We start from the raw sequence: 27,688 nt of genomic DNA, 5'->3' as shown, positions 1-27,688 counted from the left end.
CCCACATTGCTCCTGGTGAAAGGTTGCTGACTGTAAAGCGCTTTGGGCATCTCTTGTGCATAACACACATCTAAACACTGTTGCAGCCCAGGGCCATGTGGATGTGTTCTTGGTGCCTGCCCTTTTCCTGCACAGATGCTGGGAAATAAGACTGCAATTAAAACCCTTGTGCTATCTTAGATGACCCCACCCTTACATTGACGTGTTCTCCCTACCATGACAAAGGTGGATAAAGGTGGAAAGATTTCATGTAATCCATGGACACCAGTGAAGATCACAAATCATTGAAGAAAAAAGGTTCAGCGCACTGTCTAGTGGGTCTAGATGACCCAACTCCCAATGTTAAAGTGCCTAGGATAGCACAAGGGTTAACAGCCAAGGATTGCAGTTCAACTTTCATTTCCCCTTCAAGTTCTAAGTGAAACAAAAAACTGACACCTGTTGGAAAAAAAACACCTTTTTATTATTTTTGTTGGCATCATCACAACACTAAACGACTCATGGTCCTCTGAATTCCAGATTATTATGAAAAAAAAGGGAAGCGTTTGACTGTGTTGACATTGATCTCAGGTTTGGTTTATGGCCTTGGCTGGATCTGTTTGTAGTGGCAGCTGAAGCTGGGTTGGATTTCTCAGACGCCTCAGATCCTCCTCCACCTGACAGACCAGAAACAAAAAGGTGTTTTCGCTCAGGAACTGGTAATTGTCGTAATTCACTCTAAAAACAGAAATGTCATACCAACCTCAGCTAGTTCCTCCTTCAGTTCATTGTATCTTTCCACGTCGAATCTTCTCTTTCTGGCCCCCTTATAAAAATAATGCAGGAACTGTCTGTCTTTGGCATCTGGATATACATAATCCTGTGGGAATGAATCAAACAGTCATTGCTTTAAAAGAAAAACTACAATTATCCTCCAAAGCTGATCTAATGACTTATTTAAAGTAGCCTTTAAATGATAGAAGCTTTTTTTCCAATCAGACTCCTCCAAGCTTGTTAGGTGTCTAAATGATAACTGTTTCAATCTAACGTAAAAGTTAATTCCACAATAAAGCAGAAAAGGCCTATGCTGCATGTGTCCTATACATGTCCTATAGACAGAAAAGCTTCTGAAGCCGCAGCTTTTTGACCTGTAAAGGACTTTTTGTTGAAATTCTTTCCTTAGTTAGGCTGACAAAAAACAAAACCAGTCACACAGGAATACATATGCATGTTTGTTTGAAGGATGCTGCAGGCAGTGGAGAAAGGTTTCAGGTGTCATGTCTGACAGGATTGTCAGAAACAATAAAGACCGAAGAGAGCAGCCATGTTGTTGGTCTAGAGACTCTGGTTACAACTGAATTCCCTTCCTTGTCCCCAACAACTGAAAAACTATCTAGTGCTCTGGATTTCTACAGTATTTCCGACACCACAAGCTTTAGCTGGTATTTTTGTTAAATGGTAAAATGGCTTATATAGTGCTTTCTACCCTCTTTCGAAGGCCCAAAGCGCTTAACAGTCACATTCACCCATGCACACACACATTCACACACTGGCGGTGGCTCCGCTGCCGAACACTGGCACCAACCTCCCACCAGAGGCAAGGTGGGGTTCAGTGTCTTGCCCAAGGACACTTCGATACGTGGGCGTGCAAGGCGGGAATCGAACCTGCAATATTACGATCATGGGTCGACCGCCCTACCGCTGCACCACGGCCGCCGCTACACTGAGAGACTTTACGAGTTAAATCGGAACAAGGAAGTGAAGACTTTAACCACTTCTGATTGGTCAGACTGATGACATGTGATTAAGCCTCCAAGAATGATTGGTGGAGACGGTTAAAGGGGCGGGACTTTTCCAAAAACAGCTAAAGCTGCGGCTAAATCGCGGTACCGTCATTCTTATCAAAGTGTCTTTAATAGAATCAAATAAACACAAAGAAAAAAGTATTTTATGATCTTTCATATTCCTAACTACTCAGTGTTTTATCAGGGCCTGTTTGGATGAACAAAGAGCTGATATCCTGGAGATGGGAAATGTTTTTAGATGGATAATTTCCCACGGCACACCTGACAATATCTCGGTTGAAAAACACTCTACTAAAGCATACCGCAGTTGGAGGAGGCTTGGTGTGAAATGTTGAAGCGGTGCAAATCTCAGGAATCTTGCTCCAGGCTTTTACAGCTCTGTTCCGATTCATGAAAGACTTGATGTCATAGAATTCCGGCAGGGAACAAACCGCAATTATTAATTTCTCTTTTTTGATCAATTTTTAAACAATTGGTTCCCCTGTGAAGTAAAAGGATGCCATCCATAAGTCACTACCAAATCCAAAGCCCTGATTGGTCAAAGTTTGGCCTGCTTAACCTTCAACTAACATTCAATGGACACGTCTTTTGTACGTAAAGCCCTCAACTGGAAACTTAAGCAACAAGGCGTGAACGTGAGAGTTTTAAACGTGGAAGCCCGAAACCTGCATTTATGTAGATTTACATAGACTTTATATTGGAAGTGGCTGCTTGAAAGGCGTGTTGCCGAGGCCGGTGTGAACGTAGCTTCAGATGTTTTGGAGATAAATGCAGGGAAGCAGATTGAGATGGTTTGGACTCATTGAGAGGAGGGACAGTGATTATGTTGATAAGAAGATCCTGAGATAGGAGCTTCCAACAAGGAAGCCAAGAGGAAGAGCAAAGAGAAGGTTTAGGGATGTAGTGGAGGAGGACATGAGGGTGGTTGTTGTGAGCGAGGAGGATGCAGAGCATTCGCCGTGGCGACACATGAAGGGAGCAGCCAAAAGACAAAGAATTCATTTAGTTAGGATGTCAGAAAGTTCATGTCTAAGAAAAAATGTCCAGAGTAATACAGCCTTATATCTGATCAATACTTACAGAGCAAAAGTGTGACATTAGGATTAAAGGGGCTCCTTTTGTTACTAAATTACATAAGTAAAAATCAAAAATAGTAAACTGTTTGTTCATTTTGCTTTTCGGGTGAAACTTACAGGAATCAGATCTGAAACAATTTCCGATCTAATATTGATGAGTGAGTCAGGAGAAAATGTAAAGTCGTCCTTTACATGAAGACGTTTATAAACCGCGGGGGAAAAAAGAGAATCTGCTCTTGCCTGTTTGGTCAGAACATAGTAGGCGAAAATTCCGATGCTGGTCCCGTACGTGATGAAGTAAGTGACCGGTTCCATGACGTCCCACGAGTAGACCCACCAGGTGAGCCAAGCCAGGGCCCCGCCCTGAACAGACAGCAGCGCCATGCCGGTCCACAGAACCCTGGAGCTGTGGAACTCAGCTGTCTGGGACAGCTGTGCCTTCATCTGAACAAAAAAAAAAGAAGGGAAAAGTGAGGAGTGTGGATGTAAAAAGCTACACTTTGATGCTCATACCTTCTCCAGAGGTGTTAACTCCTGTTTGAGGTTATCCAGTTTCTCCAGCAACTGCCTCTCTCTCAGAAGGTGGTGTTCAGGCAGGTGAAGAGCGGTGTGCAGCAGGTGCACAACATGTTTCATGTCCTCTATGTCCCTGGCATGCTCACTGGTGGCAAACACTGAGGATGAGAGAAAGCAAAGGGATGAGATCATTCCACCTGAAAGCTTAGCTCATCAAGAAAGAAGAGCTAACTGGAGCGATTGAATCTGGAGGCAGAGGAGTGCGCTTTACCTTTCTCAGGGGGGCAGACGTTGTAGCAAACATCATTAATGACGAGGAGGAAGTCTTTGCCCAGGAGGGCTTCTATTAGCGTGGAGTTAGCAACACGCTCCCCATCTGTGAGGTTGGAGGAAGTTAATAGAACATTCATTTACTTCATAGAGATTTACCGTAAAATAGAAATCCTTTCAAAGATTGGTTGTCAACAGGCCAAACTTGTATTTTTTTCTAAAATAGTTCCATGAAAAAAAAGTAATCTAGTCACTTGGACTTGGAGGGTCACATGTCTTTTCATTGGATGTGCTGCAGCTTCAATTCCAGATCTAATTTCTCAAGTATCTCTCCTCAAATGCAGCAGTACACAAGCTAAAGCTTGAACGTCAAAAACATTTTACTTTTCTTTTCTCATCTAAAACCTCAGATGTCCAGATCAAACACTTTCTAAAGATCCAACGCATCAGTTTTCTTTAAGCAAACAAAAGCTTTACACAACATGATGGAATGCTGCCTGAAGCACATTTAGTCTAAGAAAAAGATGACATAAATCCTATTTTGAGGCAGAAATTTCTACTTAGAAATAAAAAAAGTTGCCATTTTTAGTTTTAGAAAGTAAAACAATTTAACAATTTTCCTAAAACCTTTTTTACGGAGATTCCCTGGAGTTCTGCTTGGGAGAAATATTTTGCTTGGGAGAAACAGGGAGGCATTTCTCTCACAGATTGATCAAACTGGACCAACCAGCCCAGGCTTGGCTATCCCTTCCAGCCTGCACTGCAGGATTCTTAGTGCCACACCTTTGGAGAGAACAGCAGCTGTCAGCCCAGAGTCCTCCCGCTGCAGATCCGTGATCAGATCTCCCACATTCATCAGCATGGGCCTGAGGAAGAACAGACACTTCTCATGTCTGGATGGCAGTGGCACCTCCAGCACCAGCCGGCCATGTTTATACTCCAAAGACAAGTCTACAACAAAAGCAAACAGAATTGTCTTTTTTGTCAATAGCCCTTAAAAGGCCTACTTCTTCTTAATATCAGTTTCTCAGTAATAACAGTTTTACCACTAGAGGGAGCTAGTGTGCTGAAGAGAAGAGCTCTGCGACTTCCAAGGGGAGCATGTCTGTGATGAACCTGAACAGAAATACAGACTCAATGAATAGAAGAAAAGAGAGATAACACAGCTTACCCTCTGTGCCAACAGGCCCCTCCCACAGTTAACTGCAGCGTCAGCAGACACCTAGGAGTGAATAGATCGTCCTGAAGATGGCCACGCTCACAGACCGCCAGACTTGGTTTCAGACTTCTATCTGATCATATATTACAATCACTTCTTATTTTATCCCATCAGTGTCTTTTCTCTTTTTTTAACTGAGTTAAAAGAACCTCAAGAGTTGCCCGTTTTCCTGACGATGCACAGAACACGGATAAGGAAAAGGCTGCAGATGCTGGGGGGGGGGGGGGGCTCTCCACTTCAGCGTGTCAGTGGATGGAGCCCATCCAGTTTGTATTTAAAGCTTAATATGGGAGTTTTGCTATGTGAATGTATTGTTAGGTACTTAATCTGACTGTTAGTCAGTTTTTGTTGTATGCAACCTTAGACTAAGTACAAAAAAATCATAAATAGATTAGAAATACTTCGGTGATAAAAAAACAACGGTGGTAACTCGTCAAACAGAAGTCATCAGGTCCTGAAATGCATCTCTAAGTAAATAGAATAAATCCTCCAACTTCAGCTTCAGATTTTACACGAACCTTTTCTAATGTAAATGTGTAATTTTTGTTTTTTTTCTAAGCATCGTTGAACTGATCTACTTTTTTCCCTTACTTTAGTTTTTTAAGCTTATATCAATTGGATTTACAATCCGACATCGTTCGATGGTATATGGATTTATTTGTCAAATTCCCATCCATCTTAGGACTCCACTGTGACCCTTCAGGGGTCACGGGGCTGCTGGAGCCAACACGGCTGTCCGGTGAAGGTGGGGTACCCGCTAAACAGGTCGCCGGCCTGTCGCAGGGTCACACACGTACACCTATGGGCAACCTAGAGATTCCAATTCATCTGTGAGACACGTTTGAGAACTGTGGGGAAAAGCCAGAGAGCCCGGAGAAAAACCCAACCCCTGCACCAGGAGAACACCCAAACTCCACCCAGAGAGGTCCCCGCTGGGATTTGAACCGGGGCCTTCTGCTGTGAGGAAAGAGCGCCGATCACTACACACCCCATGCAACTACCAAATTTTCATCCCAAAACAAATTTTGTCTGATAATGAAGACAAGAAAATTACAAAAAAATTAACTTTGAATAAAAATAAAAGTGGATTTTCAAAAGCGTTAAAAGCATTCTAAACAGTACAAACATTTCTTAAAAGCTATTTATATTAAAAAAATAATAATAAAAAAGTGTTACTGTCAATAAATCTCTGCAGCACCAACGCATGACGTGACCTGACAGTACAGTGCAACTCTGAGACAACTCATAGATAACCACAGACAGAGAATATGCTGCCAGTATGCTAAACGGGCAGAAACACTCCTTTATATTCCATCCACACTGCCACAGTCATTGTGTTTCTTTTTTTTTTTTTACATTTTGAACTGGCTGCAGACACATGCTGTGCAGCAATGGCTTGGAAACAGACGAACCACTCCAACGCATTTTTCACATCAATAAAGGCTTTCCATTAGAATAAGGTGAAGGAGGGTTTATGTGTGCAATTGAAAATAGCAGATCTGACACCAAGCAATAACAGTTCAAGGAGTTACGACTGGAATATGCTTGAAACACGGTTTGCGCGTGTGTGGAAGGTGCCCGATAGGAGTACACAAATTCTTATTACAATACAAAAAGCAGTTTGGAATTGTGATTAACAGACTGGATTTTTTATTTGGCTTCATATCTTCGGTAGTCACAAAGATCCCAAAACGTCCTTCTTTCTTGAATCAAAGCAAATGTTTTAAATGTGGAAATTGCTGTCCATCTAGCATCATTGTTTTGGATGCAATATGAACAATTAAAAAGAAATGTTAACAGGATACAAGGACACCGTGTGCGCATAAGACTGCAGAGTAGATATGATTTTAATAGTGTTTTAATTGCACTGTTCAAAGAATAGAAGTGTTTAAAAAGTTATTAAATTATACGAAAAATTACAATATAATTAAAATTATAAATCTAGAAAACGAATGTTAACTAATATTATTAACCCGATTCAAAACTCTGCCTGCAGTATTTGGTCCTTCAGATCCTGCCAGCTGTTGAAAATTACGCCCAGACTGCATTTTAAAATGCATCGTCTGAGCAGAATTTTTAGCCAGCAGCATTCAGGTATTAAGTATGTTAAATGTAATTTTCTGACCATTTCTTTAAGGGAAAATGTCTGTAAAATGTAGACAATTTGGTTTGCATAAATTGTAAAGCACCAGCCAAAGACCGCACAGTGTAAGCTGTGCACAGATTAGAAAAACAAATGGCCAGAACGTGGCACCTATCCCAAAACTAATGAGTATGTTATATTTCCAAAGCTACTGTCCTGTTCCAATAGTACTGTTGTCTGAAGCAGAAGATTATAAATGCTTGAGCAGCACGATATGAGGAAAACTCGCAATATGCAATATTACTGATCAATATTGTGATGATGATATAGCTTGCGATACATGAACAAATAACAAAAACATCATTTTTTTTTTCACTGCAACAGTTTAATTTAAATAAGAGTCAACATAACTTAAAGTATTCAACAACGTGAAGGAAGGCGTCCTTCTGATTGGTCAAGTGCATAAAGAGATTAATTTGATTTGTTAAATACTTCAAGCTTCCATCAGACTGTTTTGGCACATTTATGGTAACCATTTATTGCAACTTTCGCCATCTTTTGTGATAAACGTATTGCACAGCTTGATATCGCGATAACAAGACTTTGGGATTTATTGTTCAGGCCTAATAAATGCTAACTCTTGTTAAAAACATGTGGATCCACAAGGACAGATTCCTCTAAATCACTGCTTACTGACATCGTCTGGTTCCAACATGGCCGTACTGAGGAAAGATTTGGACTGAATTGACTGTATTTCATTGGAACCAGAAGCAAATCATTTCCTGTGGGTGACGTCATGCTCACTCAGTCCAGTTCTCTTATACAGTCAATGCTCTAGAGTAAACATTATGTCCAGGTACAAAGATATGATCAACATCCAGAAAATGACAAATGTTTACCTGATTAGTTTTCTAAGATTTTAAAGTTGATTTATTTCATCTAAACTTTGTTGTGAACAAAATCGTTATACGCAAATACATGTTTAGACTGGCAAAGACTGATCAACAAAAACCTGTAAAACTACGTTTTTATACATTAACACAAAAATAGTTACTGTACTCAATACTTTTTGGCTCAAGTGGTGAGTAACTACAACCAATTACTTTTTTAAAGTAACATTCCCATCACTGCTGATTTGTGTTGTGCCTTTTGATGGACATTTGAGAAAAGCAATCTGAGTTAAAATGGGATTTTGTGTTTGTTCATTAAAGTTTTGCTGTTGTTTTTTTAGCAAAAACATTAGTTGGTAAACTAAAACCAGCTGTTTACCCGACATTTGTCAAGGCTGAGAGTCAAATAGAAATGTATTTGAAGAAGCAGAGCCAAAATATTGAACATTTTTTCCTCAGTTTGCAAAGAGCTTAATAATAAGTAGGGGTAGTTTGGCGACTGTTTCTGAATTACTGAAGCACTTTTAGTTGCCTTAAACTTTGAGTTTCCCTGGAATGACTCGTTTGCATACACACCCATGACTGTACAACCCGGTCTCATCCTAAAATGTGTAGTAGCTACATTTGTCCACATGGAAATGCGTGAGAGTTTTACAAAAACGCCCCCTAAACTGTGAGGGGGATACGTTTCATTTTTCTATTCATTTTCTACGAGCCTTCTCAGGATCACGTGACTTTGGAGGTTTGGCCTGCCGTGAGCAAAAAACATGGCGGATGCACGTTCATTTTTCGGTGGAATATCCCATAAAACAAGATATTTTGAGGACTAATTTTTATTTTGACAACATTTCTAGTGAGAAATATACCATTTTCTTTTAAAATATGCTTTCATTTTGGACATACAGTTTGTAGTTTGCTTGTTTCGTTCAACTTTTTATCCCAAAGGCTCTGTTACGTTGGAGAAACACGTTAACTTTCATTCATATCTGCAGACGTGCGCGTGGGTCACGTGACTAATATGATTCTCTTTTTTCCCCGCAGAAAATGCAATAAAATAGGAGTGATTGTGGACTAATTTATTTTTGAAAACATTTCTAGCAGTATATATCCCCTTTATTTTCATAATATCCATTCATTGCAGACATGCAGTTCGTAGTTTGTTTGTTACGTTCAACTTTTCCTCAAAGGATCTGAAGGCGTTTGATCTTTCAGCCGCATATATTTTTCCATAAATATATGCGGGCTGACGTGGGTCACGTGACGTGACCTGAGTTTCTCTTTTTTCATATAAAAGATCTCGTAAAAAGGTACGTTGCTATTTATTAATTATTTTTATTTACATTTCTACGGACCCGTGTATAGGTTTCATGCTGTGTAGTTGCGACTTTGAAGGACATTTAAACAAACCGGAAGAATGTTGTTCAGGAACGGACTGGAGAGTTCTCTAAATTTACTTAGCGATTTGTTTTATTCAATATTCTTTTACATGTTAAAGTATTCACACTACAAGTCTAAATGCTGTGTACAATGTCTGATCTTTTCCATCATATCTGTGGGCTGACGTGGGGTCATGTGACGCGAGTTTCTTTTTTTTCCCGTGGAAAAAAAAATCTCGTAAAATAAGATCGTCTGAGGTTTAATATTTACGTTTAATAACATTTCTAGGGACCGATGTACTCTGTCGTAACGTCCATGCAAGCGTATTTTTTCAACATCAACTAGTTGAGTTAAGAAATACACTGTAAATAATAAAAAAAAAAGACGTTTGGCTCTAAACTGGTTTTGTGATTGCTCCCAGTCCCACGTTTATCGGGAAGATTAAGTTTTAAAAATAAGCCCAGCGACAAACAGGTGTTTATTTTTATTTTTTATAGAAATTAATGTTTCCATTACTAATGCAAACTTTTTGTTTTGCAGGTACTTAAAGAAACAAAAAATCAAATGTTTTTCAGAGCGAAGGTACCTTGTCGCGTGACAGATTGCAGTTGTTTTTTATTCAAACTTTATTGACTGTAACAATTCAAAACAACAATTCCAAAAAGCAACAAGAAAGAAACAAACCAGGGGATTATTATGAAATTTTTCACAAAAACATTGAAACTGACGCACAGATTGAATGTTTTAAATGCTTTCTTATTGTCAGAGTTTCTTATTGTGTTCATGTTTTGTTTGAACTCATTGATAAAGTTAGAAAAATGGGGGGTATGATTTATAACTTTGTATTTATGAATGTGCCATATGAATAAAAATAAAAAAAGGTTAATGATGTAGAATTGTTCTTTTTTATGGGATGGACAGTGGGTGAGGCACGACAGATTACAGTAAAACAGTCAAACTGCTACCACAATAGCGTTGAACTTCTGTTGAGAATAATTCATTCATAAATCTGTCTATATATTAGAATATCAGCATCTGGATCATTTACGTCTATTTTAACATAAAAGGGGCTAAAAATAACTAACATCAACAAACAACAACTACTAATAAATATTATAGGAAATAAGGAAAAAGTATAAAAAAGTAAAACAAAATAAATGTACATAGTATATTATTTATTATTGTAAATAAAAAAAATAAACATGTCTGACTAAGAGTGGGGGTTGAGGTCGGGGTTTTTTTGTCTCTTTTTTGGAATCCAGCGTAGAGGCCATGACCCCCCCCTGCAAGAAAAGTAGAGAAGGTTCAATCAAACAGTGATGGAAGACGATGGGCTACAGTTTGTTCACTCAGTGCTCACAGGACGACTGTTTCTAATTTGATTAGTGTCAATTATCCTTTGTAGGAAATATTAGTATTATTCAAATATTCATGAATAATTACAATATTACATTGATTTTTAATGCATAGCACAAAAGCATCAAATAATCAATATCTAACAACTTGTAGAACATGAATAATAAAACTTGGACATGCATCCATCATCTACCCCTTTTGTCCTTTTATTGACAAAGAAAATTAGAAAATATTAATATAATTTTAAATAAACAAAAAAACAAATTAGGCTGATTATTATTTGGACTTATTTATTTGCGACCAAGCAAAAAAACTGATGGAAATTCATGTTGAAGAGGCAAGTTGCTGGATTGTCCGCACGTATTTTAACCATAACCCCGCCTTCTTTACTTGCAAATAGGCACTTCAAAATAAATAAATAAATTCATTAATAATATATACAACATAAAACATGACGAGCACTCCATTAACTCCATCTGGGTTTCATAAATAAAATAAAAACGTTTACCACTCAAAACAATCATCAGAACTCTAACACAGTAAATATGCCAAACAAATTAATAAAAAAGCATTTATATACATTAGAGTTCTACTTTAAAATAGTAATAATGTAAAATAAAAACTGCTCCTTTTTTCTTTAAATGTCCTCATTGCATATTAATCTTTTCCTCCAATCACACGGCTGCATTCTGAAAGATGAAAAGTGTAAACTTGTTTAAGAGATGTTTAAGAGGACTACTGTAAACTAAGATAAATGTGTTAGTTAAAATAAAGTAATAATGCATAGTTATTTTATAATAAAAGACTAAAAAAGGCAAATTAATAATACAAAATCCAAATCTTTACAAATTCTGCAAGTATTTTGTCGTATTACTTTTTACTGGTGGAAATGCAAAGAAAAGCGACAAATTAGAAGAACTGGTTTGAACATGAATTATTGCACAAAGACGGAAAGGTGGGCGTGTCTCCAGGAAAGAGATCCTCATGACAACCAACATGATTTTTGATACGGAGGCTGATGCTTTAAGGAGAAAAGAAACGTCAACAGCCAGTGCTGATCAGAACACAATCCAATATTCTCATCATTTGAATAAATCCTGAAATGTTCATCTGCTGGTGTTTGTCTACATTTCTTGATGAAGTTTTGCTGCAAAATAAACCCATTAACCATCACTGTTCTGTCTGTGATGGAATAAACGCCAGGGCTACTATGGGAAGATATACGGTAGTCAACATTTTCTTGGAAAGGATTCTTTTTAAATAATATTTTATAGAATCTTTTAATAGTGTGTAAAATGTTTTTAACTACAAAGCATATTAATTGCATGTTATATGTTTTATATCAACTGTAATGCCCATTAAAAAGAAAAGCTAAAGTAAACTTGAACTGAATTATTTCTTTCTTATTAAAGATTTGAGGAAAAGTGTAAAAATAACCACCAGATGAATAATTCTGTATTTTCACATTTCTTTGGAGAAACATTTGTTGAGGATAAAAAAACACAGGAATATCTTAAAAAACATATTTTTGCTAACTGTGCAGAAAAATAAGATTGTACCAGGATAGTAAAATGTCAGAAGTTGGCACACTGGTGGACGGCTGTGGGGCTGAAGTGGTGGGAGGATGGATGTCTGAAACGGTTGATGGTTGGACGGCTGAAGCACTGGAGGGCTGCTGGTTTTTCCAACCTTAATGGATGAAAATGATAAAATGATTAGTGTGGTTGTTTTGGTGAGACATGACCAGATCTGCTGACGGTTCACAAATGAAAGTTTCTAATCAAACTAGAGTTCAAGCAGATTGAAGATGTCGTGTCATCAAGCTTCCATGAATAATGAGGAACAACAACAGACTGAGGTGAATGTAAAATTATTATTACCAGTATACCTGATACAAGGCCTTCATCCAGTCAAAGCACGTTTCTGCTTGATCAGGGAACTTAAGGCAACTTAGGGGGCACAACATGTGTGTGGTAAGAGGCGGGACTTTTTGGCAGGTTTGGCAGCAATTTTTGTTTCGTCATCGTCAAAATTTAAATTATCATACAACACTGTGAACAGATCGACAATTGGTTAATGACTCTGAGTCACAGATGGTAAATACATACCAATACAGACACTTCATCACATGTGAGGCGTTCTCTTTTGGCCTGAAATCTTTGTAGCCCGCCTTACATTTGGATGTTTTGGTGGCCACAGCGATCACAGTTGATGCAAGAAGTTGTCGAGCCTCGTGGCAGAGTCAGCTGAAAATAGGAAAAGCAGAATTTTTGTGTCCAGTTCCCCATTCTGATAAGATTTGGGGAAAATATTGCCATATTAATGACAATGGTTGTTAGTTTTACAATTAAATTAAGGTAGCAATTGAAGTCTAACAGTTTTGTAAGAATGTGCAGGTTATTATTTCTGAATTTTAAAAAGAAAAGTTATAAAAAAGGTCATGAAGACTTGGTTTTGAGCTGAAGATGTCTTTCCTCTTATCCAAAATGATTTCTGGAATAAAACTGGTAAAAAAGCAGTTTGACTGGATCAGAGAAAAGGTCTGAGCGAGTGTGACGTCACCCATTTACTTCCAGATCCATCATAACAAATTCAATTCTGTCGTCGTTTCTCTGTGATACAGACGTCACCACGTTGGAGCCAGTTGACAGTGATTGATCTGAGTATCAATTCTATGGCAACTACTGTCGCCAATCAGGAGTAAGCTTGTTGAAAGTCCACACTGCTTCCACTGAAAGTGAGCTTGGTGGAATTTGTCAAACAAACATTCAAGTTGGCACATGCTATTACTGAGGCATCTGTTGGTCAGTCTATAATTTGAATAACTTGTGATAAAGAAACAGTTTTGTAAAACAAATAACTGGAATTAGCAAAAACATGTTGAAAAGGGTATCACAACAAGAATGGTTAATCTGACCCATAGAATGACTAACTAACAGCTGTTGTTTCTCTTTAGAAGTCTACAGGATTTTGGCTCCTTGGAGCCAGCGGGTACTTCCTGTTTGGAACGTGAGGGGGAGGAGTCAGTCAGTCCAGGTCTCTGAGACAGAGACTGTTTTAAAATATTTACAAAACCAAGTCCAGATGATCGTTGTTACAACTTTTTTTGTGTAAATTTGGAGAAAAACCCTAAATAGGTCAATCATAACACTTTAATATGTCAGTAAATTACTGTTGCTTTTTTTGCCGGGAAACCGGCGGTGGCGCGAGCGCTGCCATAATCATTAGCTAATCTAATGTAACCCCGATTCTCACAAACCTCCCTTCCTCTGCTCCACCACAATAACTATACAGTCGAAACAAATAATTAATACATTTTTCTATGACGATCATAGTAACCTGCAGTCGTGTTACGTTCAGTCTCTCGATGGAGGCCGTATTTTTCAGCACCGCTCTTCCGTCACAGCAATAACAACAGCTGCATTCATTTGTCAGATGAAAATACATTCAGATGACCATAAAGTATTTTCATTACTGCCTCTTGTGTTTACATTTCTTACCTTTGAGACTTCTTTAGCTCGTGCAGAGATGCAGAACGCGCGACAACCAGATTACCTTTATTGACGCCCAACACCCACCGACCGGCGCGCGGATACGTGGGGGTGGGGTGGCTTAATGTGCACGGCGCGCACGCATGCGTATTTGCACTAAAATTTTCACATGGCCTCTTTGACATATAAACCTAACATTTCTATCATTTGTGTCTAAATTACGTGCATTAAATAACACAACTTGATGTGTGTCTGTCATAAAATATTCCATGTTGGGTCTAAATCAGATAAGCATTGTTCATCACATCAAATATTTACATATTTACTGTATTATACTGTTTTCATATATTTATTACTTTTATCATCTAAATTTTCCTAAGATTTATGAAAAAATGAAAATCACACACTGAAAAATAGGGTTTGCTTTATCAGTTTATTCTGCATAATGGAATGTTTGGCTCAGAACTGAGCTCTTTGGCATCAACTCAACCATTGGGTTTGGAGGAAGAGAATTGCTACCTATGACCCCAAGAACAGCTTCCCCATTGTCAAACATGGAGGTGGAAGCATTATGCTTTGTGGCTATTTTTCTGCACAGAGCTACGTCACCACGTTGATGGAGCCATTAATGGAAAATCCTGAGTGAGAACTTCCTACCCTCCTTAAGCCAGGACCCTTCAAATCAGTCATGGATGGGTCTTCCAACAGGTTAGTGACCTAGAACCTACAGCCAAGGCAACCAAGGAATGGCTGAAGAACAATCATATCAAGGTCATTGAGAGGCCCAGCCCATGTCAATCCTATGGAGAGATCTCACAGTCGCCAAGCAACAGCCACCAAATATTCTTGATGTAGAAGGGTCAAAAGAAGGGCAAATACATTTATATAAATTCTTTCAACTTGATTTCTTTCTAGGTTTGCAATTCTGCACAACAAACAAAGGACAAAAACTTTTTTTCCTCCAAATAAAGGGAAAAACCTTGAAACTTCATGTGAGTTCTTGGCAACTGCCATTTCCCAAATCCTGCTCATACTGGACCCACATCTCCATGTCTTGGATATAAGTAATTAACTTGCCAATAACAAAGACTTATTAAAGGTCACTGAGGTGAACTTTGTAGACAAGTGCGGAAACTGTATAGTGTAAGGCTGATCGGCAAATAAAAGACCATGAAAGTCATCTTGGACTATAGTAGGCACAGAGGAGGGTTCACAGCTTCCCTTTCCTGGGCATCCCCATCTCAGCTGATCTAACTTGGTTTCCTAACATCCAGGACGTTATCAACAAGGCACATCAGCACGTCTGAAGCTGCTGGCAACCTACCGCTCAGCCAGTCCAACTGCATCATGGTCTGGCTCTCAGATCAAACTGAAGAAGAGCAACAGAAGCTTCTGTGCTGAAGATACTGGAGCAGATCATCGGCTACCCCCTTCCCTACCTGTCATCCTGTCTGAGTAAAGGAACGTGTCAAGGACAGCACCCTTCCTGCAGCTAACATACTGATAAATACACGTATCACTCCACACTTCTAATATTCTTAATTTCTCATGTCATTTACCCCTAATTTAAGATAACTCATTGTCATTTTGTTACATTTTACTTCAGTCTTGCTACAATTAAAATGTAGTCTGTACCCTGACAAAGGATTTGGAGATGCATAGCACATTATATGAGTTTAATAGGTCAGTGTTTCATTCTAAGGTGTTGGACATACAAATCAAAGGCCAAACGTTTGAGTTAAAATGAGAAGTGTCTTCAGCACAGGTGTGAGCACTGAAATGTTTAGCTAGTGTTGTAGAAACTTGAACGGAGGTAAAAAACAATGTAATTGTTGAAATTTAGGTTGAAAAACCCTTCATTGGTGCAGTTCAGAAAAAAATCTCTCATTTCAATTAAAAGTCATTTATTGGTACAAAAATGAAATGAGGTTTTCCTTCATATAAGCCTTTTTTTAGGGGTGGAGCTGGGGCTTGAACTGCAGAAAGTCTCCTCCTCAGCAGACAATTAGTCCCTCATGTTCTCTCTCCATCAATGACTCTGTGCTGCCTAAAAATGAAATGAAGAAGAAAACACATAAATGCCACAAGCCCTGGACATCCATGCAGATCACAAAGAGAAACCTCCTGGCTGTGTGGGGCAGAACCATCCAAAAGCTGGGAGGAGAGCTCTTCAACCACACTTCAAGGACCTGCAGTGCTGCTGGACTTCACCAACCACAGTCTGGTCAGCAGCATGACATCATAGAGCCTTTAGTTCTTTACCATGGCACCATAACCTGCAATCCATCACATCATGCTTGATCAGTTATGCAACAACTTTAGAAAGTGTAACCCTTGTGCTATCCTAGGCACTTTACCATTGGGAGTTGGGTCATCTAGACCCACTAGACAGTGCTCTGAACCTTTTTTCTTCAATAATTTGTGATCTTCACTGGTGTCCATGGATTACATGAAATCTTTCCACCTTTATCCACCTTTGTCATGGTAGGGAGAACACGTCAATGTGAGGGTGGGGTCACAAGATAGCACAAGGGTTACAAAAGATTTTTACCATATGTTGATGACAGCTGATTCTTGTTTTCCTGATGCTCAGACAAAGCCCTTCAGTGTTTTTCTCTGGGTCATTTTGATTGGTCCTTGTGGGAAGAGATTAATGTATTAATAATACTGAAGAAATCAAGAGATATTCCACATCAACAGCATGAGAGTAACATGAAAGAAACAAGCCAACATTTATCTACAACATTACCACAGTCTTTACCTGGAGGTATCATTCTGGTCACGTCTGCTCCAGCTTTTCTGACTTCCGCTTGTTCCAGCCACCGGCCTGAACGGCGAGGATGTCTGTGCAGAATGAAAGGATCAAAATGTATTAAACTGAGAAAACAAACTACACAAAAAGGATGCATCTTCAATGAGTATTTACCAGTTTTTGACACATATGTACTCGGAACATGTGTCTGGTGAAGAGAGGAAGCTGTTCAGTCGGTTCAGTCGGTTCAGTCCCTTTCCCTGATGTTGTCCCTTCTTGATTTCATCCTCGGATCCTCATCATTTCAACCAAAATGTATGTTTGCAAACTTTTGAAACATAAGGGGTTAGAAAAAAACTCCAACAGGAATAAGGGCAGAGGCCCTAAGGGAGACCCAGGACACGCTGGGGAGACTACGTCTCTCAGCTGGCCCCGGGGTCCCCCAAGAGGAGCTGGAGGAGAGGGAAGTGTGGGCATCTTTGCTTAGACTGCTGCCCTCACAACCTGGTTCCTGATGAATGGAAGAAGATGGATGCATGGATGGAACGTGTTCAGGCCTTTCAGCAAAACTCCACGATGGCAGACTGCGATCCTTCCTCATTTACTTTGCCAGAAGACTTGTTGGAGGACTCTGGTGCTGCCACAAACTTTCCTGCTCCACATCTCCCATCTCCAGGATTCTATCAAAACAAATAAATGTCGTAAATTAACATGATGATATGACACAAAATACAATAAAACATATATGCAGGCATGTTCATTTTCTTAAGGAAGAGGCCATGAAAATAACCTTACATATTCTATTTCCCCATGAATGCAGTTCACAAAGGAGGTCACCACAGTGTTTTTGGTCAAAAACGCATCTTCCAAATAACCACTGAGCCTAAAAGAACAGAAAAGTTTACATAAGAAAAACATTTATACCATCAAAAATGTAGGTGGAAAAGAATTTTACACACCCCAGTTGGCTCTCAAAACAGTACATTTAGCAAGTTCCATCCACTGCTACAGCCAACATGGAGGGAGAGCATGCAGGACCCTGAAACAGATGAACCTGACAGCTTCTCCATCTCAAAGTTAGCAGAAGATCAGTCCAGGAACTATTTGTACATGTTGTCTCCAAATAACTGACCAGTCTGAGAGAGGAAAGGGAAAAAACATGAGGTTCTTTTATGTATATACATACATACAAGAATCAGGAATCAGACATTCTGTTGGAGTGGAACTTTAAGTCCCACTCCAACAGAATTTTTAGCTATTATAAAATCGTTCCCAGTGTTTCTTTTAATTACGATCATTTTGTTTTTTTTAAGACATTTTTCTGCAGCACAGCAGCTCATAAGAATTTCACCTCAGAGCTGTGGTGCAGATGTTTGCCTCTGCTAATTTTCCATAAACCGTTTGTTAATTCTCTCTCCCGCTAGCTTATAGCACCTCACAAGCCCTAGCCGACATTAGCATAGCAAAAAAAAAAAAATCAATGAGCAACATTGGAGCTATCCATGTGTACACTTTTGAGCCAGATACCAGCTCAGACAAGGGAACTCAGGACATTAATGGATCTACCGGTATTTGTCTGCAAGTGGATGCATCAGAATTGGAGCGGAGTAGAGACTTTGGCCCATTCATGGCAGTTAGAGCGTCACAACTATAAGCTTTTTGAGACAATGAGTTTCATCTTCTCCTGATCCATTGAGATTTGAATAAATACTCAGAAACAGTTTTAATCTTATATTATTGTGTATGTGTTTATATTTTTGTTAATGTTCTCAATAAAGAGAAAAATGTTTGATCTTAAAAACATGACTTCCATTGGAGCGGCTCTTTAACTTTGTTGACAATGCTAGGATAAATACATGTGGTCAGCCAAATCAGCCATAATTGTTTAGACCAGGGGTCTGCAGCCTGAGGCTCCACAGCCACATGTGGCTCCTTGACCCCCCCTTTGCGGTTCTCTGACAAAAAATAAAAATGTTTTTAATTCAAACAAATATCCTATTTTTCAGACGACACAGCGCATCACGCAAAACATAACAGTCAGATAAGTCAAACTTTACACTTTACTCAACTTGGTGATCTACTCAACAGTTGAAGCAAAGTATTACTGTGCCAGGCTCCTGACTACAGTACCCATAATGCTTCAATAATCTATCAAGCGGTGATGCACAATATTTTAAGAAATTCCAGCATTTATGAAGAATTTTTTTAAACCTGACAACGTACCCTAAAAAAATCAATTTGAGGTCAATACGCACAATTTAGAGGGCCTATACCATGCTAGCCATTTAGAATAAACTATTTCCTCGATCTCTGAGGCTCCGCCTTTCTCTTCTTGTGGGTGTCGCCTATTTCATGACATCAACCTAGAGTCGGCGTCTGCAGCGTTTCTGCGTTTCTTCCATCCAAACTTTTGCAAAGATGGATGTGAATATTGTGCAATGAAAGCATTTTGCTGATCACCACTAGCTCCATTGAGAAAGTGGGCGTGTCTGTTAGCCTGGAGGCGGTTTTAGCTGCACAGGCTCTTCCTAGAAGAGGCTGCTCCTCACTTATGATGACGTCACAATGTGAGGACCCTCTTATTGTGAATTGGGAGGGGCTGGTGCTCAGAGGGTTTCAGAGGAATGCTGAGAGATGCGTGAATGGATCAAAATACAGCTGTGGATTAGTTTTTGTGAGGAATTAACATTATAATACACTTTAAAATTTTAAAACGTTGATGTTGCATGATATAGGCCCTTAAAGAAATACTGGCTGAGATGTACTAACAACATAAAATTTACAATGTGTAAAAAAAAAGCTTTTGTAAACCCCAGTAGTTATCCAGTTTCCAAAATAACATAAATGCAAATGAGTGTTTGACTTTCTAAACGCTGAAGAGACACCTTGTGTGTCCTACTGAGTTCTGGACAGTGAGACATTAGAAAGGCTCTTTAGCAGTTTAAAGGGCTGCAGACCCCGTTTCTGGCTAAATGACCCAAAAGGAAACTTACCTCTGCGGAGACCACGTGACGTTTCCGCCCACGTCCTCTATACAGAAGAGGCCTTCACCGTGATCCTGCGGCCTTTTAAATTTAAGATGGAAAAACGCCTCGTCATTCAACGTTTATCCTAAACAGCCAACACGTTTTTACTAAAAACCCATCCCTGGTTTCCCAAATCTAAACATTACATTTCTACAGAGAAAAGTTCAAAGCATTGCCCACCTTCCAGCTGTCCAAGAGTTCTTTAGCCGCGCGCCTTCCTGCGGGTTCATCCGGGGGTTTCCGGGGGAGTGGGGTGGGGGTGCCCGTATGACGCTGCGTTCACTGGCTTTTCGAAATGCGCACTTCATGTCAATTGGGGCAAATTGAAGGCTTAGAAGCCTGTTTACTTTAGATAATATATCCTATTTAATATATCCTATTTAAAACATTATTGAGAATTACTACAGGAAACAGTGATGAAACCTTTTTTAACAGATAAATTAGAGCACTTCATTGTAATACTATAATATATGAGATACGTCAAAAAATTGACAGTTAAAGAAAAAAGAATATAATAGATCCTAATATTTTATAAAATCCATCAAAATAATTGTTTCATCTCATTTATCATAATATTTATAGTTTTTTTTATCACACACCATTAGACTCGTAGTGTAAATAAATTAAAATGCAGAAAAATCAATTTAAAGAACTCTTTGGTCCGTCCCTGAACTCAACATTTTTCCGGTTTGTTGTCACATGTCAATCATAGCCTGATCGCCGCAACAGCAACACGGAACGAGAGAACCTATACACGGGTCCCTAGAAATGTAAATAAAACAAATTAGTAAATCGCAACGTACCTTTTTACGAGATTTTCCACAGGAAAAAAAGAGAAAGGCACGTCACGTGACCCACGTCAGCCCGCATATATGAATGGAAAAGATCAGACGCTTTCAGATCCTTTGAGGAAAAGTTGAACGTAACAAACAAACAACTTCATGTCTGCAATATTACGAAAATAAAGGGGATATATACTGCTAGAAATGTTTTCAAAAATAAATTAGTCCACAATCACCCTTATTTTATGGCATTTTCTGCGGAAAAAAAGAGAAACATATTAGTCACGTGACCCACGCGCACGTCTGCAGATATGAATGAAAGTTAACGTGTTTCTCCAACGTAACAGAGCCTTTGGGAGAAAAAGTTGAACGAAACAAGCAAACTACAAACTGTATGTCCAAAATGAAAGCATATTTTAAAAGAAAATGGTATATTTCTCACTAGAAATGTTGTCAAAATAAAAATTAGTCCTCAAAATATCTTGTTTTATGGGATATTCCACCGAAAAATGAACGTGCATCCGCCATGTTTTTTGCTCACGGCAGGCCAAACCTCCAAAGTCACGTGATCCTGAGAAGGCTCGTAGAAAATGAATAGAAAAATGAAACGTATCCCCCTCACAGTTTAGGGGGCGTTTTTGTAAAACTCTCACGCATTTCCATGTGGACAAATGTAGCTACTACACATTTTAGGATGAGACCGGGTTGTACAGTCATGGGTGTGTATGCAAACGAGTCATTCCAGGGAAACTCAAAGTTTAAGGCAACTAAAAGTGCTTCAGTAATTCAGAAACAGTCGCCAAACTACCCCTACTTATTATTAAGCTCTTTGCAAACTGAGGAAAAAATGTTCAATATTTTGGCTCTGCTTCTTCAAATACATTTCTATTTGACTCTCAGCCTTGACAAATGTCGGGTAAACAGCTGGTTTTAGTTTACCAACTAATGTTTTTGCTAAAAAAACAACAGCAAAACTTTAATGAACAAACACAAAATCCCATTTTAACTCAGATTGCTTTTCTCAAATGTCCATCAAAAGGCACAACACAAATCAGCAGTGATGGGAATGTTACTTTAAAAAAGTAATTGGTTGTAGTTACTCACCACTTGAGCCAAAAAGTATTGAGTACAGTAACTATTTTTGTGTTAATGTATAAAAACGTAGTTTTACAGGTTTTTGTTGATCAGTCTTTGCCAGTCTAAACATGTATTTGCGTATAACGATTTTGTTCACAACAAAGTTTAGATGAAATAAATCAACTTTAAAATCTTAGAAAACTAATCAGGTAAACATTTGTCATTTTTTCTGGCATCCGCCATGTTTTTTGCTCACGGCAGGCCAAACCTCCAAAGTCACGTGATCCTGAGAAGGCTCGTAGACAATGAATAGAAAAATGAAACGTATCCCCCTCACAGTTTAGGGGGCGTTTTTGTAAAACTCTCACGTATTTCCATGTGGACAAATGTAGCTACTACACATTTTAGGATGAGACTGGGTTGTGACTGTAACGCCAGACCAGATCGCTCTGTTTGAACACGCCCAAACATGACAAACACACAACTAACAGGCGAACACACAAACCTGAAGCAGCAGGGATCGACAATGCTGCACATCTGCCACCTATTATTAAACCATTACTTTTGGCTGTTGTTTCCTGCAGAAATCTAGAGGCAATGGTGCGATTATCCCGTGAGAGAAACATTCCTTATTAATACCAAGCTGATGGGAACAGAACAGAGGGGGGGAGGCTTTACAGTTTCGGGGACAAACTGCAGTCTTCCACCAACGCTTCCTGCTTGAGTGATGATCACGGTGACAAGCAGCTCTTATGTTCACTGCAGTCTTTCAGCGGGTCAGTCCATTATGAATGCTGTCACAAGTGAGCAATAGTCTGTTGCCTCACGGCCTCCTATAGGGAGTCTCCTCCCACTCACGCCAGAGCCTTCAAATTTGCCAAGTGTGTGGGAAGGAGACGCTCATTTGTGGCTGAGCCTCATTCACATCACCTGACACGATTACAGACAAAAAGAAATTCTACACAGTCCATGCCAGAGGTTGCAGTGAATAACCACGAATGCGAAAAGAAAAGAGATTGCTTCCTGCCGCCGGTGTGATTAAGAACGGTGGGCGCCGCACCATGAAATGATTTGCACTGAGCCATACATCTTCCTATGGCCACTTAATGACCCACTGCAGTTAGGAAAGTAAGGAGAAATGAACAGATCTGGTAGGGTGCTAAATGGGGAAGGAAAAGGGGGGTGTAACAACAATTCCTAAGGTAAATCAGCAAAGAAAAATGCCTTATAGCTAAAGACTTTTTAAAAAAAAGCCCACCTTCATTGATATACAGTGTGCTGGAAGATTCACTTTTAGTTTGCGATCATCTTTTGATCTATTGTAAAAGTGGTCTTTTAATTATGATTAGGACATTTTTAGCCAAAATTAAAAACCTGTGTCGTTTTCCAGGACATAGTTTCTGCAGAGCGGTTGGAGCTCATTGGTTGTGCTTCTGAGGTGTGGGCAAAACCGTCATTGCCGAGTAAGCCTGCTCCCACTTCCCATCATCCCTTTGCTTACATTGTCTCCCACTAGCTCACAGCCCCTCACACTTCCAACCTAACATTACCAGTACAACAAAAGTGGCGAGCAATGATGGAGCTATCCATCACTGGAGCAATACAGTTTGGAGTCAGATGCCAGCTCAGAGGAGCAAAGACGTACATGGATCTATTAGTCTATAAATGGAAGCATCGGAATGGGAAGGGGTAGGGAACCTGTGGCATTTTTTTCCCTCTGCTCTTGAAAACATGTTAAAACCACCAAGAACATGCTTTTCTTAACGGAGTGGGTCTTTAGGGTCTCATGAATGCGATAAGTGCCCTCAGAAGGTTTTTATTTGTGTCTGAAGTGAAGCAGAAAAGACCAATCAAAAAACAGTATCCTTCCTGCTTTGCGTGAAGAATATAGCCGCGGTTACATGTGAAAAATATCTTGATCAGATCAATGGTCAGATTAGAATTCAAGAAGATAGGAAGGGAGATCAAGGAGCCCGCAGGGCAAGGGCGGAGTGCAGAGGCATCAGTGCTTTGCACCGGGCGTCCGCGGAGAAGCTGGTCGGTCCTGTTTGAGCTCCAAAGCTTTCTCTGGAGCGAAACACCGTCTATGCATGAAGTTAAACCAGAGCTTCACTGACACACGATCGGAATGAACTTTTTACATGAACAATGATCGGCATAACCCACCTCTCGATCGGAAAGAAATTTTGATCCGAACGAGTCTGATTGGGGCAGACTATTCCGTTTACATGAAACATTTTTCGTCCGATCAGGCATTCTGTCCGATTACTTTTGTCCATGTAAACACAGCTTATGTTTCCATCCCTAAAACAGGAGAGCTTTACGCCTCTACTCCTTTGAGTCAATAAAGGGACGGATCACTTTTTCCTCTTCTTATCACATGGTCAGGCCATGACTAGCGGCAAAAACTGTTAAACAAAGAAAAAGAGGAACAAAATAAAGCATTCACACCACTGTCACCCCACAGTTTGCTGTTAGAACCTAATGTCCTCTTAATGAAGTCATTACTATCACATAAACTCTTCTATAAGGTTTACGTTTTATTGAACTATTATGCAAATATACTTTTCTATATCTTAAATATTTTATTTATTGTTGTTCATTGCTTTTTTCCCTTCATAAATGTGTGTTTACACACACACCGACAAGCTGCTGATCTACAACAGAAGCTGAACCGGCGCCATTTTAAAAACAGCCAGGAGATAAAAATCAATGAATTGACTGAAGTGTGTCCAACTTCACTGTGACAGATGAATACAGTTTTCCTCTGATTGCTAGTGAAGATCGTTTTACCTTCGTACTGCCAACATTTTTTAGCCACTTCTTTGGTCGCAGACCAAAAAGACAAACAAAAGTTGTGGCTAAGAGGAAGCTGGTAACATGCCAACTGTAGGTGGGGCACATCTACAGCTTAGAAAGAGTGCTTTGGCATTTATTTTTACCACTAGTGTGCAAAATGTGATGCAATTTTATCTGAAAAGCTGCTTCCTGCTCTTTTCCTTGTTACTTCCTGAGCTGATTCAGTGGCAGGAATCTGCCAATTTGTGCAGAGTCAAATACAGAAATAATGCAGTTCAAATGCAGTGTGGCTCCAATATGGATTTAAGATGTAAAATAATCTATATCTATGCCTAAAACATGTATCTTAATCAAAATGTTCAGCAAAACAACCAAACATTTTGATTCATTTCTGCTGGGCAAAATTTGTGCTGAAGATGTGGAATACTAATTTTTTACTTGTTTTTATTCATAAAGTAAATTATCTTTGCAATGCAATATAGCATTATAATTTACTCCAAAAAAAACATCTAAAAAAGGGTTCTAGAAACGCCCAGAATTTTCTGTCCATCTTGCTAACCTTTGTGCAAAATGCAGCAGTCATGTAAATACAGGTTGCGCTGCAGATGCTACTTTGCAAATATGTTTTCCTGGTTCCTGATGTTAAAGGAATACCGCTGTATGGAATTTTCAAGCTTGCATACACAGCACTGAGTCTGATCACCTCCATCTGGCATGCAGGCTGTGAGCATGAATGCCACATCAAATCAGAAATAAAATAAAAAAGTTTGATTTCCATAGGATTCAAACTAAAAATAGAATCCCCCCTTTTTAGTCATCCTGGGATGTGGAGTGAGTCATGACCTTCAATCCCACACACTGCATGTAAGTATATTCACTCGGTAAGCAGAATATAAGAGCACATTTGGCAGAGAGGCCCTGCCGTTCTATCTGCATTAATGCACCTTTCACTACTGCAGGTTTGCAGGATGGACGTTCAAATTGAACAACCCCTGAGTTTAACGGCGTGTGCAGATTCCCACTTTATCAACCGTTTGGTGAAGCTCTGATGGTTTCCCATCCTGCAGCATTTTCCTCCTGCACTAAAATCCTGGATGCTTTATTTGTGCACCAATTCTTCTTGGACAAGGGAGTGATGTTGGTGGATGAAGGACAGCAGGTAACAAATGATGAATTTTCCATCAGTTATTATTGGGAAACTTAAAGAAAGTAAAGAAAAATATTAGATAAAGGCCTGAACAGTTTTTTTTGTGTGTGTGTGACATAAAGTCCCACTCCAATCATCTTCCATCCATCCATCCATCCATCTTCCGCCGCTTATCCGGGACCGGGTCGCAGGGGCAGCAGACTGAGCAAAGATGCCCAGACTTCCCTCACCCCAGCCACTTCCTCCAGCTCCTCTGGGGGGACCCCGAGACGTTCCCAGGCCAGCCGAGAGACGTAGTCTCTCCAGCGTGTCCTGGGTCTTCCCCGGGGCCTCCGCCCAGTGGGACATGCCCGGAACACCTCTCCAGGGAGGCGTCCAGGAGGCATCCGAACTAGATGCCCGAGCCACCTCAACTGGATCCTTTCGATGTGGAGGAGAAGCGGTTCTACTCCGAGCTCTCCGCGGGTGACCGAGCTTCTCACCCTATCTATAAGGGAGCGCGCAGCCACCCTGCGGAGGAAGCTCATTTCAGCCGCTTGTATTCGGCTTGTATTCATCTTTTGATCTATTTTAAGTGTTCCCAGTTGTCTTTTAATTATGAATTTTCTGTTTTTACCCAAATTTTTAAAAAACCTGTATAGTTTGTTAGAACATAGTTTCTGCAAAGCAGCAGTAGCTCATCAGAAATTCACCTCTGAGTTGTGGGAGGGACCGTTGGCGAGAAGTAAGCCCACCCCTTTTCCCATCATCCATCTGTTTACACTCTCCCACTAGCTTACAGCCCCTCACAAACCAAAACTAGCATTTTCAGATGCCAAGGAAAACAAGGACACACATGTATTTGTCTGAAAGTGGATGCATCGGAATGGAGCGGAGCAGGGAGCTTATGGCTTGCCGTAGAAGCTTCTACGCTTCTACGTCACACCTACAAGCTTTTTCCAAAGGCATTTTAGCCTCAACTCCTGATTCACAACGAATTGATCAAATAAATACTCAGATATTAAAATTCTAAGCTTAATTTGCCCTCTATCCTAAGAAAAATGCTACAAGAACACTAAAAACATTATTTTCAATGGAGTTGGTGAAGATAATGCAATGTTAGGGTCATGCTTTAAGGATGCTACTGATGTAAACATCAAAAAGTTAGCTTGGAACCGGAAATGAAAAGATGTGAGGGATGCAGTAAAAGTATTCAACATTCTCCTTAAGATATTCATAAACCAGCTTCTGTCAACGAGAAAGAACAACCAGAAAAGACGGGCTACCTCATGTTTTAGAACACTGGACATAGCATAACAGGAAACCGAGGAAGAAAAAACAACAGAAAGAAGGAACGTCCATCTTAGTTTGAGAAGTTACATTGTTTACTAAGAGCTGCATGGTTGTAAACCCCTTAAGAATGGCAGCAGGTCACACAGATCCCCCACACCCGCTTACTTGTTCTAGAAATGTCGCCAGATGAGGACGGGTGAAGCCGCAGTGAAGAGTCTGAAGACTTCCCCGAAGTCTCGTTCCAACTTTGCCGATCATCCGCACCGAGAAAGACATCCTGAAGGGTTTTAGCTGCCTCTTTGAGGCATAACGCTACAAGGTTTCGTCACTCGATGTCCTTAAGGGCTCAAAGTTTCTTGCTGAGCCCGGCTTTTGTGTATGTAAGTAGCCACGAATGCGATAACAGCGTGGATCACGGAGGGACAACACAGCCCGACCGAGCTGCTAAACATCCGCGCCGGAATGCTGCCCCGGGTATGGCAAGCCAAGCTGGGTCAAAAAGCGCTGTGTTGGAAGGCGTTTGAACGCTGAGCATTGTCTGTTGCCACAATTCATGTCAAACTCCACCTTCTGGTTGGATATATTGTTTTGGATGCTGGATGACTATTAGTATTAATTTAATACCACCAAGATAGTTGCTTAATTACCAGTGGCCACTTAGCAAGCAGTCATCACAATTCAGAAATCCACTGAACTCACAACAAACCCAGAAAAAGACAAAAGAAACAAAACACACTAAAAATGCTGAAAATAAAGTCTTAAATAATAAGT

At 39.8% G+C, this 27,688-nt stretch overlaps 2 protein-coding genes across 18 annotated transcripts; both read right to left on the bottom strand.

The window, feature by feature from the left end:
• Positions 1-441: 441 nt before the first annotated feature.
• LOC144990408 (calcium uniporter protein, mitochondrial-like) lies at positions 442-27,425 on the bottom strand. Its single transcript, XM_078943598.1, has 8 exons — positions 27,083-27,425; positions 4,693-4,762; positions 4,430-4,597; positions 3,648-3,752; positions 3,374-3,534; positions 3,101-3,304; positions 743-859; positions 442-656 (listed from the first exon to the last, which is right to left on the bottom strand). The coding sequence occupies exons 1-8, from the start codon at positions 27,191-27,193 to the stop codon at positions 567-569; spliced, it is 1,026 nt and encodes a 341-aa protein (XP_078799724.1). The 5' UTR covers positions 27,194-27,425; the 3' UTR covers positions 442-566.
• On the bottom strand, positions 9,824-21,597 carry LOC144990409 (uncharacterized). Of its 17 annotated transcripts, none has more exons than XR_013654410.1 (12): positions 20,021-21,590; positions 19,808-19,879; positions 17,798-17,950; positions 17,610-17,697; positions 16,989-17,494; positions 16,824-16,906; positions 16,614-16,698; positions 16,420-16,536; positions 13,911-16,338; positions 12,680-12,817; positions 12,131-12,260; positions 9,824-10,498 (listed from the first exon to the last, which is right to left on the bottom strand). XR_013654410.1 is itself a non-coding variant. In XM_078943601.1 (11 exons), exons 1-6 carry the CDS (start codon positions 21,141-21,143, stop codon positions 17,161-17,163), a joined length of 585 nt encoding a protein of 194 aa, XP_078799727.1. In that variant the 5' UTR covers positions 21,144-21,342; the 3' UTR covers positions 15,950-16,109; positions 16,207-16,338; positions 16,420-16,536; positions 16,614-16,698; positions 16,824-16,906; positions 16,989-17,160. The 17 variants fall into 17 exon arrangements, 11 of the variants coding, with proteins under 11 accessions (XP_078799727.1, XP_078799728.1, XP_078799735.1 ...); XR_013654411.1 differs by having other exon boundaries at positions 17,798-17,853; XR_013654409.1 differs by having other exon boundaries at positions 17,774-17,853; positions 20,021-21,398.
• Positions 27,426-27,688: the final 263 nt, after the last annotated feature.

Source organism: Oryzias latipes, assembly GCF_053564925.1.
Source record: "Oryzias latipes strain Hd-rR chromosome 1 unlocalized genomic scaffold, Olatipes_Hd-rR_3.1 chr1_Y".
Lineage (NCBI taxonomy): Eukaryota > Metazoa > Chordata > Actinopteri > Beloniformes > Adrianichthyidae > Oryzias > Oryzias latipes.
The sequence above is the reverse complement of the archived record's forward strand: the minus strand, read 5'-3'. Positions and strand labels throughout refer to the sequence as shown.